General features: G+C 37.1%; 3 protein-coding genes and 2 pseudogenes across 3 annotated transcripts; all 5 read left to right on the top strand.

Moving 5' to 3' along the window:
- Window positions 1-414: 414 nt before the first annotated feature.
- On the top strand, window positions 415-1777 carry LOC110770627 (F-box protein At2g26160-like). Its single transcript, XM_021974805.2, has one exon. The coding sequence runs from the start codon at window positions 415-417 to the stop codon at window positions 1627-1629; it is 1215 nt and encodes a 404-aa protein (XP_021830497.2). The 3' UTR covers window positions 1630-1777.
- A 791-nt stretch (window positions 1778-2568) lies between these two features.
- Window positions 2569-3911, top strand: LOC110763178 (F-box protein At2g26160-like). Its single transcript, XM_021965940.2, has one exon. It carries the CDS (start codon window positions 2569-2571, stop codon window positions 3763-3765), a length of 1197 nt encoding a protein of 398 aa, XP_021821632.2. The 3' UTR covers window positions 3766-3911.
- Window positions 3770-5447, top strand: LOC148295219 (patatin-like protein 2; annotated as a pseudogene).
- A 1024-nt stretch (window positions 5448-6471) lies between these two features.
- LOC110744563 (F-box protein At2g26160-like) lies at window positions 6472-7623 on the top strand. The gene has a single exon (XM_021944554.2). The coding sequence runs from the start codon at window positions 6472-6474 to the stop codon at window positions 7621-7623; it is 1152 nt and encodes a 383-aa protein (XP_021800246.2).
- A 2020-nt stretch (window positions 7624-9643) lies between these two features.
- Window positions 9644-10493, top strand: LOC148295220 (F-box protein At2g17036-like; annotated as a pseudogene).
- Window positions 10494-14404: the final 3911 nt, after the last annotated feature.

Raw genomic sequence — 14404 nt, forward strand, 5'->3', positions numbered from 1 at the left:
GAAACTCTACACAGATGGGGTAGAGGGAGCTTTTCGATCGGCTTATGATGCCGTCTCCAACCTTATGCAGTGAAGCTAGTTATTAGTTAATTTATGATTATGTCACAGCCAGCTTGCTACTTTTGGAACCTTCTAAAATTCTAAATTAGACATGACCATGTTGAACCATATATACAAGGAAAAAGACACTAAATCAAACATGACCGTATTGAACCGTATATACAAGGAAAAACAATCACAATTTCATCGGTTTTGCTGTAAGGGGGGAATATTCCAATGCCGTAACTGAGGAGGACAGCTCACCAATGCGCATGCCTGAGGAACTGTAGCCTAAGGAAAGCCTCTTGATTCCTCATAAATTGTCAATGTAAACCAATTCAAAGCTAGCCACCTAAATCAGTTAAATGTAGCACAATGGAAGATGCCCCAACCTTAGTTTCAGGCTGGGCATGGCTTCCAAGCAACATTCTGGATTTGATTATAGAAAAGTTGATCCCAATCTTTGACTATATCCGATTTAGTGCAGTTTGCAAGCATTGGCAATCAGTAACTTTACATTGCAAGAAGCAGCGCCTCAAATCATGTCACAAGCAGATTCCTATGCTCATCATTCCCACCATAGATGGTAGCTGCGAAAGGCGTGGCTTGTATAGTGTCACACAAGGTAAGACTTGTAGCTTTGAGTTGAATGTGTATTACAGTAAGAGGTTCTGTGGTTCTTCCCACGGTTGGTTGGCCTGCGTGGATGAGAATCTGGTAGTAACCCTCTTAAACCCTTTTTCCGGGCGTACCATTAACGTTCCACCAGTCCCCAAATCCACTTGTAGATCGACAGTAGCTTATAGATGTGATTACTACATTAATAAAGTTGTATTGTCTGCAGACCCTTCTTTTCTTCCTAATGACTATGAAGTATTGGTCATCTATGATGGCTATGGGAAACAAGTAGCCCATTTTAAGTCAGGGGATGATGCTTGGACTAGCATAGATCAAGTGATTGGATTCGATGATGTAATTTATTATAAAGGCCAGTTTCTAGGTGTTAGTTTGGGTGGTAGTGTTTTTCGGATGAATGTTAGCAGGGATCAAACTACTAAACCCCATGTAAGCTTACTTGTGCCAATGTCTCCAGGCACTGACAATAAGACGTACCTTGTGCAATCATCCCAGGGAGATCTTTTGCTGGTTAGGAAGTTCAAACGAATAAATTATTGTGAGCGCATTATGAAGTCTCTCAACTTCAAGTTTTTCAAGTTTAAAAGGTTAAAGTTTGAACGAGTAAATGGTTATGATCGTTTTACGGAGACTCTGGGCTTCAAGGTTTTCAAGCTGTTCTGTGCTCATTGGGAGAGACCCCAATGGGTTGAGATTGAAAGTGTTGGAAATGAAGCTTTGTTTTTGGGTACCAATCAATCCATGTGTGTCTCTGCGTTGGACTTTCCGGGTTGTCAGACAAATTCCATATACTTCACTGATGATTGTGTAGATGTAGAATGCCATAAACCTAAAGGGCCTCATGACATGGGTGTCTTCAACTTGGAAAACAGACACATGGGAACACATTACTGCTTGGATCGTTCGCAGAAGCACATGCCACCGGCAATTTGGATTTTGCCCTCTATGGTGTGAAAAGATGGTTCCAGTTTTATTCTTTAGTACCTCTTCCATATATATGATAGAATAACTTCAAGCTCTATTTTCATTTGTTTGTCATTCTAAATGTAACCCCAAACATCTCTTATAAGGACATTGAGCTTCCAATTCTGTATGACCCTTGAAGATGATAATAAAACACAGCAACTTGTTCTTACAAAGCAATGCATTTTAGGGGAAGAACTTATATAAATTATAATGAACAGCTCTCGAGTCTGCAGGGAGAGATTCCACACAAGTTAGAAAAATTTGAGATGGATAATGGAAGTATAATGTGAATTGAAATACAAGAGACGCAAAGTTTATATGGCAGTAGTCTAATTTTCACCAAGTCATTATATTTGAATATGGACGACTATATAATTTTAGTCAGCAAAGGTGACTCAACGTATATATATGCATATATCTGTTGGGAAAACCATACTCACCAAATATAATAATAAAGAAAGAAATCAAATATCATGAAATTGGCTAACTGGGTTGCTGCTAAACTTGGATGGGGAGATATTTTAAATGCAGAACTGTTAGCTGTGGGGTTCTTTATTTTGGTTTACCACATTTACAGAGAAAACAAATCATCTGACAGTGTTGCAAACTATGATTCTTTTTGGGATTTTTGACGTTTTATATATGGCTTTTTGAGATAGCATAGTGCCACTTTGCTAATGAATTTACAATGTTGCATGCCAGGCTGCCAGCTTATTGGTTTTGGAGCCAATTCCAATTTAATTTGATCATATGTTGAGCCATACAAGGAAAAAGAAAAATCATAATTTTCATTGGTTTTGCTGGAAGGGGAATATTCCACCGGAAAACAGGAGGGCAATTCAACAATGTTAGCTTATGGTTCCTCATAAATTGTCAATGAAACCGAACGCAAAGCAGGCTTCCAAAAAAAGAAAAAGGTTAAATACTATGGGAGAGGCAATACCATCAGCTGTAGTTTCAGGTTGGGCATGGCTCCCGAGCGACCTTTTGTATCTGATAGTAGAGAAGTTGATACCAATCACTGACTCCATCCGGTTTGGTGCCGTTTGCAAGCATTGGCAATCAGTAGCTTGTCATCAGAAGCAGCAGCGCCTCAAACCATGTCACAAGCAGCTTCCTATGCTGATGGTTCCCAGTAAAGACAACCGCCACGAAAGGCGAGGCTTGTATAGTGTCACACAAGGAAAGACTTGCAGCTTTGAGTTGCATGTGCCATACAATAAGAGGCTCTGCGGTTCTTCCCATGGTTGGTTGGCTTGTGTGGATGAAAATTTGGAGGTAACCCTTTTAAACCCTTTCACCAAAAGTACCATTTGCCTTCCACCATTCAAGGAAGTCCCTCAATCCATACACAAACAGGCTTATAGATGTGCACACTACATTAAGAAGGTTGTATTGTCTGCAGACCCTTCTTTGTTTCCAAATGATTACGAAGCTGTGGCACTTTTCAATTGCAATGGAACCAAAGTATCTCATATTAAGTCAGGGGATCATGGTTGGACTCACATAGATCAAACGGTCAGATTCTATTATGGTCTGAATCAAGTGATCGGATTTGATGATGTGATCTATTACAGAGGCCAGTTTCTTGCTGCTAGTAGGGAGGGTGGGGTTTTTGCGATAAACGTTAGCAAGGATCCAACTTATAAACCTCATGTAAGCATAGTTGTACCAATGGTTCAAGGTATTGATGACCAAGCATATCTTGTGGAATCGTCTAGGGGAGATCTATTGCTGGTTAGGAAGTTCCAAAGTTTGAATTATGTTGAGTGTTTTACTGAGACTTTGAGCTTCAAGGTTTTCAAGTTGTTCTCTGATTGTGGGGATAAAATCGGAAGTGAACGGATTGAGGAGATTGATAGTATTGGAAACGATGCTTTTTTCTTGGGTAGCAATAATCACTCCATGTGTGTCTCAGCTTTAGACTTTCCGGGTTGTCATCCAAATTCCATATACTTCTGCATTGATAATTGGGTGGGTGATGCTTATGATGAAGTTCAAGAGCCTCTTGGCATGGCAGTCTTCAATTTGGACAACAGAAAATTTGGAACAAATTACTACTGCTCAAGTCCTTCACAGAAGTACATGCCACCATCAATTTGGATTTTGCCCACCATGGTGTGAAAAGATGGTTCCACCTGTTCTTTGTTACCTGTTCCATATGGTAGAATAATTTCAAGCTAGGTTTTCATTTTATTTGTGATTCTAAGCCTTCACACGTTTGTTCCTTGTGGAAACAAATATGTTAACCTAAACAATGTATTCACATTGAAAATTGAATTAAACAATGTATCTCCCATGAATCAAATCATATCGCGTGAAGATTTAATCCTTGACAAGGAATCTTATATCATGATGTGCCTTCAAGGAATCATAACGCGTAAGCATTGGCTGCATGCTTGACAGAGGTTTGATTTAAAGGTAGGAAATTCATGGCCATCAGTGGGGATTGGCCTAACCAGCATCATGTTTATTACCCTCCAATATGGCTTCACATTTTCACCTGCAAGTCTCATGGAGTCTCACCTACAATTTAACAATTAGGAGTCTCATGGAGTTAACCATGTCCTGTAGCAAGATGCTAATGTTGATTTAGAAATGAACATTTTCCATGCTGTCCAACTATATATATACAAGAAACTAGAGAACTGATTCAAAATTTTGATATCACATTTATATCCATTGACTTGGTTGATTCTCGGAAAATAAGTGTAAGAGTCTATAAATCCTCCTGAACTTCTGTCAAAGGAAACCTCACCAAAGAACTCTAGAACCGTTTTAAGCATCGATGGCGGTGGAATAAGAGGGCTTATCCCTGGAACAAACCAAGAGTAAACCTTTGCAGGCCCCAACCTATGGAAACCTTATCACCTAAAGATTGATATTATACTTAAAGGTCAGGTAGAATATCGATCAATGTCTGCAATAATTCTATGTCAATATATCAAGTGCTAAATTATCCAAAATGTTTGATCATGTTGCAGAAACTGGATGGTGAAGATGCAAGAATCGCTGACTATTTCGATGTGATTGCAGGAACAAGCACTGGTGGCCTTGCTTACTCGCTGCCCCAAAATCTTCCCCCAGAAACAGTAATTAATGTTTACAAGTTAAATGTCAAATTTTTGTTAAATATTGATACAGAACATTGTTGTAAAAATAGATTCCAATATAAGCATTAATTTTTTGAACAACACCTGTCCAGTAATTTTTTCATACTACAAAATTATCAAAGCTCTAGAGCAAGACCAAAATACAATGGAACGTATCTCCATGATGACTTGGTTGGGCAGAAACTTGGTGACAAAAAACTGCACCAGACCAGACATTAACTAACGTTGTCATTCCCACATTTGACATGAAGTAGCTCCAGCCAACAATCTTGTCCAGCCATGAGGTTGCCCCTCTTACTTTGAATTTAACCCATCTATCACTTCTTTGCTTAATTTTCTTTTTGATCATCAGTTTAATGTTACTTTTACTGTTTGTTATTTGTTAATTACTCTGTTTAAATCATGTGCTTTTCTTGGGTGGTTAGGTGAAACATAAGCGATTCTTCGATTCTAAACTCTCAGACATATATATGCATTGCAACCTCAGCAGTCTTAAAGAGTTTTTTTTCCTTCATCTTGTTGAATGAGTATGGTACTAATAAGATTACAAGTTGTGACTTTTGTGAGATATATGGTGATCTGGTTGCTTTTGGGCCATTCAACATGTCGTCTGGACAAGTGGTTCAAGAGGACATGCTGGTTGGTTATGTGCCTAAGCAACTTGTAGTTCGGAAATTCCCACATAAAAAGTGAATGGCCTTCTTTTCTACGAATGAGGCAAATTGGTTTATTTAATAATGCAACTTTACAACTAGGAACCGAAGGGATTCATTCACAAAAATACAAACCAAACATTGCATATTGAAGTGACCCTCAAACCATGGTGTTGGCTTAATCAACGGGTCTCTGACCCGATCCAACCTAACCCAAGAACTGACCTGTCCAACCACCCAACATTCGAAAGTCCTGAGCATGACTGTGTTCCCTGATTTTCGAGATGTTGGGTGGATTACAATAGTTGCAACTAAATCCTCTCTAATTCTAATAAGATATAGGTCTTGTTAGGTTTCTATATGTATGTATTAGTGTTTGGAGAAGATTGTATTACTTTTTATTTATTTATTAGGAAAATATCAATTGAATATTTATATTTAATTAAAGATTAATATTAGAGGCTTTTTTTCACACACAACAGATCAATGCAAACTTTTGGATGCTCATCTTTTATATAGGGGCTTGGTTGCATCATGGGAGATAGAAATGTAGTGCCACTTGTTTTTATACGAGGATAGAGAACAAGTACCATTATAATTGGCCGCAAAAAAGGTACAAATTAAAATTTTAACAAATGTTATTTTCCTACGTCTAAAATTTTAAAAAGAAATCACAACATGTAACTAACAATATCAATTTCACTTAGAGAAGGAAGGAAAAGTTTGAACTTAACAACTAGCAATTAGTTTAGTGATGCTCATCTTCACAATATTCCAAATTTGAATCTCCACCCCCATCGATTAAAAGGAAAAAACAGTTTTAGTGGGGTTTGAACTCTTTGATTTCCAAACAGATAAGAGCAAACTTTTTGGATATTGATATACTATGAGTTTCGGATTGAGACTTCAAATTAAACTAGGATTGAGAAGCTTTATGTGATAGTTTTCTACGCGGTTTAGGACTGTTGGGACTACTTCTGCATAAAATGCCAAAGCCTAGGCCTCCAAATAGTTGTGCAACTATTGGATATTTTGAGTGTGAGGAAATTAACGAGCACTAATATATGGCGGAGGCAATATCATCAACCTTTGATTCCGGTTGGGCATGGCTCCCAAGCCACGTTCTAGATTTGATACTAGATAAGTTGATACCAATCTCGGATTACATCCGGTTTGGCGTGGTTTGCAAGCGTTGGCGATCGGTAGCTTTGTATCAGAAGCAGCAGCGCCTCCAATCATGTCACAAACAGCTTCCTATGCTCATCATCCCCCGCAACCGCGGTGGAAGAGGTTCCTTGTACGGTGTCACACAGGGAAAGGCATACAGCTTTGAGTTGCCACAACATGGGCCTAAGTATAATAATCACAGTAGCTACGGTTGCTGTAGTTCTTGCCATGGTTGGTTGGCTTATATGGGTGGTGAATTTTTGGTCCTAACCCTCTTCAACCCTTTTACCGGAGGTACCATTCGTCTTCCACCAGTCAAAGAAGTCCCAGATATACATGAAGATATGGATTTTTTTTTGGGTTCCATCTTTTACAAGGTTGCATTGTCTGCTGACCCATCTTTGTTTCCTAATGGTTTTGAAGCTCTGATAGTCTACCATACCAGTGATTCTCCGGTAAGCCAAGTAGCCCATTATAAGGCAGGGGATTTCACTTGGACTCGCATAGATGCGAGGACGATATTATCGGATGTAATTTATTATAAAGGCCAGTTTCTGGCTGTTACTAGCAGTGGTGGGCTTTTGTCAGTTAATGTTAACAGTGACCCTGCAACTACTACTTGGTGTATCAGATCTACCAGAGGTTCACCTTCACACACTATTACTCATAATTTCCTTGTTGAATCATCACGTGAAGACCTATTGCTCGTGGAGAAGTCCTATTCCAGATCTTGGGATCTGGCTTACAAGGTGTGGTCTGCTTATGGGGATGATGGAGGAGCCCAATGGGTTGAGATTGAGAGTATAGGAACTGATGCTTTGTTCTTGGATTGGAATGTATCCATGTCTGTCTCGGCTTTAGACTTTCCGGAGTGTCGTCCAAATTCCATCTACTTCATTGATTATGTAGATGAGTTTCCACAGGTGGGTGTCTTCAACTTGGAAAACGGAAATGTGGAAAAGGATTGTGTTTTACAAGATCCCAGCGAAAAGTGTCTTTTGCTGGAGCCCAAGCGAACAGGATTGTGGATTTTACCCACTATAGTATGAGGAGATGATGGGGGTTCACTTTTCTTCTTTACTTTTCCATGTGATAAATTATGTAACCTCACATTTTCCATTGGAACATCTATATTGAGCTTTCATTTTGTCCTTATTTGGGAATTGAGATGGTATCATGGTAAGCATGTCATGAATATATCTACCAACAATTTATCATCATGTATATCGTATTCCTTAAACTAAGGAAATCAAACCATAACCCTAAAGGAATTCACCAGAAAATAAAATATTACAAATACAACTCCATAAGTTCGCTTAAACAAAAAACAAAGAAACCCTACACTCGTAAAAAACCATAGATTATTCTAGAATAATATCCTTTGACTAAAAAGAAAATAATTAAAATCCTAATTAAATCATAATAGGAAAATAATATCCTACTTATTCTCAAAATATAAATATATAATATAAATCTTCCTAAGAAATTAATCAAGCAATCCGAAAACTCCCAACGATACTAGAAATTTTTAAATGTTCCAGGTACACCACGTGTCTGGTGTACCATCCAATAAACATAGAACATGTGGAATTGTTATCCAACTTACTGCATTTCTTCTTATGACATGTGGCGGACTGCATTGGACATATTCCATATGTCTTCCGTCTATTGGATGGTACACCAACCATGTGGTGTACCGGGAACACTAAAAAATTACTCGATACGAGACACAAGCTCGTGATTTGTCGTACATCATATTATAATGTAAAAAGAAAATATTAGAAAATCCCATCCCCTCTAGTTTACACTATTGTTTGTAATTTTTTTTTTAAAAAAGACCTTTCTTATATGGTTTAGGGTTCATCGGGAACCTGTAGCTTTGGATCAGAAGAAGCAATGCCTCAAATCTTGTCACACCCAGTTTCTTGTGCTGATTATTGTCACTGACGGAAATTACAAAGTAAAAGATTATAAAGTACCATAATTGATATAAAATATTACCATAATACATATATATAAACAATATTTATTTGTTTTTTTTTTTTTTGAGAGAACAATATTTATTTGTTATTTGTTACTTATTAGTGGTTGCTATGCAAAATCCATTTAATGTTGTATTTTCTGAGGCTCAATCCCAATAAAAATAATATATCTAAATAGGGCATTTGGTTTTATTAGTGTTTTAAGCCGGGCCATCTCTCTAGTTTTTTTCAATTTTCCTTCTCAAACCCTAAGGCTAACACGAGCCGTCTTCTAACCCCTCTCTCTCACTCAGACAAAACCCTCGACCTCTCTTCTTCTTCAATCATCATCTCTTTCTCTCTCGCTCATAGCACCATCGTCATCTCCCCACCCCCAAATCTGAGCCACATCATCACCTCGTCCCTGACCTTGGAGATTCGAAAATGGCATTTTTTTAGGGGTCAGACCTGTCCAGACCTGCCCAGGCCGCCTAACTCCCTGGGGCCTACCCGGTGAAATCGCGTTGCTGTCCTCCCGCCTAGTCGGCTGCCTAGCTCCTACTCGGCCGCCTAGCACCTAGTCGGCCGCCTAGCGCCGATTTCTCAAACACAAAAGGAAAAACAAGTATAACTTTGCACTCTGAGACCTCAATCATGCACTATTTGGTACTAACCCTCTTGAACCCCTCTACCCGGCATAACATTTGTCTTCCACCCTTCAAAGACCCCGAATCCCTGGATATTCCTTAGGATTATTTCTGCATTTCCATGGTTGTATTGTCAGCTGACCCTTGTTTGTGTCCTAATGATTTTGAAGCTTTGATGTAATAAGTCAAGTCAGCTTATTATACTTTTGGAGCTTTCTAAAACTTCATATTCAACCATATTGAATTCTTAAGTTAAATTTGATCATATCAAACCAGTCAAGGAAGAAAATCCATAATCTTTCATTGGATTTGCTGGAATATGAGAATATTCTACTTTGTAACCAAGGGGGATAAATAATTATTCAAAATGTCATGGCCAAAGAAAAGCCTCTCCATTCCTCATAAATTGTCAATGAAATCCAACCCAAAGCCAGACCTTAAAAAATCATATCTAGCACACTATGGAAGAGGCCTCATCTCTAGTTTCAGACTGGGCATGGCTTCCATGCAACCTTCTGGAATCGATACTAGGGAAGTTGATACCAGTCTCAGACTGTATCTGGTTTAGTGCCGTCTGCAGGCATTGGAAATCAGTAGCTTTACATCACAAGCAGCAACGCCTTGAATCATGCCACAAGCAGCTTCCTATGCTGATGGTTCCCAGCAGCTAACGCAACAACGACCAAATGCATGGATTGTATAGTGTCACACAAGGTACGACTTACAGCTTTGAGTTGCATGTGCCTTACAACAAGAGGTGTTGCGGTTCTTCCCATGGTTGGTTGGCTTGTGTGGATGACAACTTGGTAATAACACTCTTAAACCCTTTCACCGGACGTACCATTAGCCTTCCACCGGTCATGGAAGTCCCACCGGATTTTCTTAGATGTGATTACTGCATTATGAAGGTTGTATTGTTTGCTGACCCAAGCTTGTTTGTTTCCCAATGATTATGAAGTGCTGGTAATCTATGATCATGCTGGAAAGAAAATAGCCCACATTAAGTCAGGGGATGTTGGTTGGGCTCAAATAGTCGAACCTACAAGGATCCTTTTCTGTGATGTAATTTATTATCAAGGCCAGTTTGTAGTTGTTAGTTTCGAAGGTCTGGTTTTTACGATCAATGTCAGCTGTGACTCAACATCTAAACCCCATATAAGAAAAGTGCTAGAACAGGCTTCACTAAGTACACCTTACCTTGTCGAATTGTCCCGGGCAGATTTATTGCTAATTAGGAAGTTTGAACTCTTTGATTTTCTGTGTGAAACTGAATCCATGTGTGTGTCTGCTCTAGACTTCCCAGAGTATTGAGCTTTCATTTTGTCCTTATTTGGGATTTTATGGTATCACGGTCAGCATGTCATGAATATATCTACCAACAACTTATCATCATGTATATATCGTATAGTTTAAACTAAGGAAATCAAACAATAACCCAGGGAATCCAGTAGAAAGTAAAAATAAAAATCTCTAAATTTGATTAATAATATGATAAAAGACTAAAAATACTGCTTAAATAGAAAACAGAGAAACCCTAAAATCGTAAGTAACCATAGATTCTAATAATGTCCTTGACTAACAAGAAAATAATTAAAGTCCTAGTTAAATCATAATAGGGAAATAATATCCTACTTATTCTCAAAATATAAATATAATATATAAATCTTCCTAAGAAATCAAGCAATCCAAAAACTCCAAAAGATATGGCTTTCTTCTTTTCCTAGCGCCATAATTGAGATGCTCAACCCACATTTGAAGCCCATTTTTCTAATTTTGAATTTTTTTTCATTTTTCTAAGTGCCCGTTTGGTATTGCTTATTAAAATTTTGGAAAGCCCAGCATGTTTGGTAAACTATGAGAAAATCACTTATTGTTAAAAATTGTTGTGAGAGGAAGCTATAAGGGAAAACAGCTAATGAGGTGCTTTCATTTTCTGATTATGCGGGAATTAGTACCAACAACACTTTTAACAAAAAGTTTACCAAACGCCAAACTACTCTCTCTCACAGCTAATTTCTCTCACAACAAATCTAATAGTGATTATTTTCATAGCACAACAATGTCAAACTGGCCCTAAATGTCCTTCATAGGAACAAGCCAGTGATTTGTCATACATCATATTATTATAACATAAGTAGAAAATATTAGAAAATCTCATCCCCTCTAGTTTAGACTATTGTTTGTATTTTATATATATATATAAAAGCCCTTCTTTCTTATATGGTTTAGGGTTCATTGGGACTTGTATAGAAAGTGGCAAAGCTTATAAACACGCGTATACCTAGCAAAACTATTTCCCCAGCTCTGTTTTCCATCATAAATCCAATCCAATAAATTGTCAATATATGGCAGAGGCAATATCATCAACCTTGGATTCAGACTTGGCATGGCTCCGAGGCAACATTCTACATTTGATACTAGAAAAGTTGATATTGATCTCCGACTTTATCCGGTTTGGCGCAGTTTGCAAGCTTTGAGAATCTGTACGTAGCTTTCGATCAGAAGCAGCAGCGCCTCAAATCTTGTCACAAACAACTTCCTATGCTGATTGTCACCGACCGAAACTACGGTGGAAGTAAAGCCTTGTACGGTCTCAGACAAGGCAAAGATTGCAGCTTTGAGTTGCAGCATGGGCCTGATTTATAATAACAAGAGCTGCTATTTATGTGGTTGTTCCCTGGGTTGGTTGGCTTATATATGGATAGAGACTATTTGTTCCTAACCCTCTTTAACCCTTTTACTGGGCGTTCCATTCGCCTTCCACCATTTAAAGAATCCACACAAGTTGGGCTGCATTTCTTTTGTGATGGTGAATTCCACATTCAAAAGGTTGTATTGTTTGCTGACCCTTGTTTGTTTCCTAATGATTTTGAAGCGCTAATACAATATTATGATGGTGACCCAGTAAGCTACGTAGCCCATTTTAAGGCAGGGGATAACACTTGGACTCACAGAGCTATATGGAAGACCAACCTGCTATTATCGGATGCAATTGATCATAAAGGCCAGTTTCTTGTTGTTACTGAGTATGGTGAGCTTATCTCAATTAATATTAACAGTGACTTGCATCTATGACTGGGACCGGATCCCAGCCACTGAATTAATTTCAAAAACTGAGCTCTAATACTTAGTAGCTTCTCCTTTCTTTTCTTCTCAGCCATGCCACCAACATGTATTCACATTGAAAATTGACTTCCAACAAATATGTTTTGAAATTGTTCTTCAATTTGTGGCACTTGATTCTGAGAAAATAATTCACATAATCGTGGATAGACCAAATAGGGGAAATATAAATAATCATTCATTATCCAGAAATAAACATCATCCCACTAGATTGATAGATAACTCATAAGGATGAACAGGGCAGCAGTTAAAACACAGAACAAAAGTAGAAAGGAGAAGGGAGCTTTTATAATGTCATCCTCCAACCTTATAAGGCTAATTTCCATGATATAATAAGTTATCTTATTGCTTTTGGAGCCTTCTAGAATATGTCCTTTTTTTGTTTCCTTTAAGGGGCCGTTTGGTTTATGGGAAAGGAGGCTTGGGAATGAGAATTCAATTGCTTTCCCATGTTTGGGAAGTCCAGGCATGGGAAACGGATTCCTGGCACATGGGAAAGTAGGGGGGAAAGTGAAGCCCCCCTCTTAACTTGGGTTTTGTTTTCCCTCTTCATGGGAAAGTTTGGGAAAATGTGCCAACATTCAATGCACAATTTTCATGACTATTTTGTCCCTATGAACAATTTATAATTACAACGTATCATTAAATGCATTCTTTTTTTATTTGATTTAATATGGGTATAATTGGAAAATTATACAAATTTTGTTTTCCATTCCTACTCAAAACAAACATGGGAAAGGAAACAAAGTGAAATCTCCCGATTACTTTCCCAACATTACCAAACGTGGGAAAGGAATTTTTCATTCCCATTCCTTGGGAAATGACATGGGAATTGCTTTCCCCTCAAATCCATTCCGTGAACCAAACGGGGCCTAAAGATGTTGATCATATTGAACCATAGATAATCCACAAACAAAGGTATCTTGTTTATTGTTTTAGACTCTATGGTTAAACACTCATCCCTTTTTTCTTTTTTTTCTTTTTTTTTTCTTATTGTTGAGGGGGGATGAGACGAACTTGGAATATGAACAATGAAAGATGTTAGCTAGGGTCAGGCCTAGGGTCTGTAATATATATGTAGTGCTACCAATTGGCAATGGCATGGTGACTGTGTGCCCTTATTATTTTCAAAGCTTATTAAAAATTATAGTAAATTGAGCTTAGACCCATAAAATTCATTTTAAATCACCTACAACCCTTCCTTTTGTTTTTGTATTTAAAATACCCAATTTTTTCAAATAATACCTGTTGACTAGGATCCAACTAAGCAAGTTACCTAATATAACTTAAAATCTGATTTATTGTATTTTTCGAATTCCAAAACTACCCCTATTTATGACTTAATGTGTTATGGGGAGGGTGTAACTAATGACACACGTTGAATTTGGAAAGATCTCTAAATGATTGTAATGGATGTAGGAATTAATTTAGAAACTTATTTGAAATTAAATATTAATCTATTTTACGACTAGTAATCTATTTTTGAATTAATGTTGTTTTCCTTTTATGAATTACGACTAGTAATCTATTTAACGTATTAGTAATTTAAATTCAATATTAAATTTAGGAATTAATGTTGTTTTCCTTTTATGAATTATACGACTAGTAATCTATTTTATTATAGTTTTATGAATAATACTAGTGTACATTTTAATTATGTTGAAAAATAATTTGATAATCTATTTATTGGTTTTTTTTTAAACATTTTTTTTCAAATGAACCTATTTTTTCTCTAAATAATGTACCTTTTTTTCTCTAAATAAAGCACCTATTACTTGTTTTATGAAAAATAATTTGATCATCTTTTTATTGTTTGTTTTATGAAAACAATTTTTTTTAAATGAACCTATTTTTTCTCTCCAAATAATGTACCTATTTTTTTTTCTCTAATAATGTACCTAGTAAAACAATTTACCTAGTATAATGAACTTATTTTTTCACTAAATTTTGTATCTATTTTTTTCTCTAAATAATGTACCTATTTTTTTCTCTAATAATGTATACCTAGTAAAAAACAATTACCTAGTATAATGAACTTATTTTTTTCTTCTAAATAATGTACCTATGTTTAATTTATAAGTGCATAAATTTCAATTATA

Source organism: Prunus avium, chromosome 4 (genome assembly GCF_965620075.1).
Source record: "Prunus avium chromosome 4, drPruAviu1.hap1.1, whole genome shotgun sequence".
Lineage (NCBI taxonomy): Eukaryota > Viridiplantae > Streptophyta > Magnoliopsida > Rosales > Rosaceae > Prunus > Prunus avium.

Coding starts and splice junctions, on each gene's coding strand:
- LOC110763178 (XM_021965940.2), top strand. CDS start 2,569: ATGGGAGAGGCAATACCATCAGCTGTAGTTTCAGGTTGGGCATGGCTC.
- LOC110744563 (XM_021944554.2), top strand. CDS start 6,472: ATGGCGGAGGCAATATCATCAACCTTTGATTCCGGTTGGGCATGGCTC.
- LOC110770627 (XM_021974805.2), top strand. CDS start 415: ATGGAAGATGCCCCAACCTTAGTTTCAGGCTGGGCATGGCTTCCAAGC.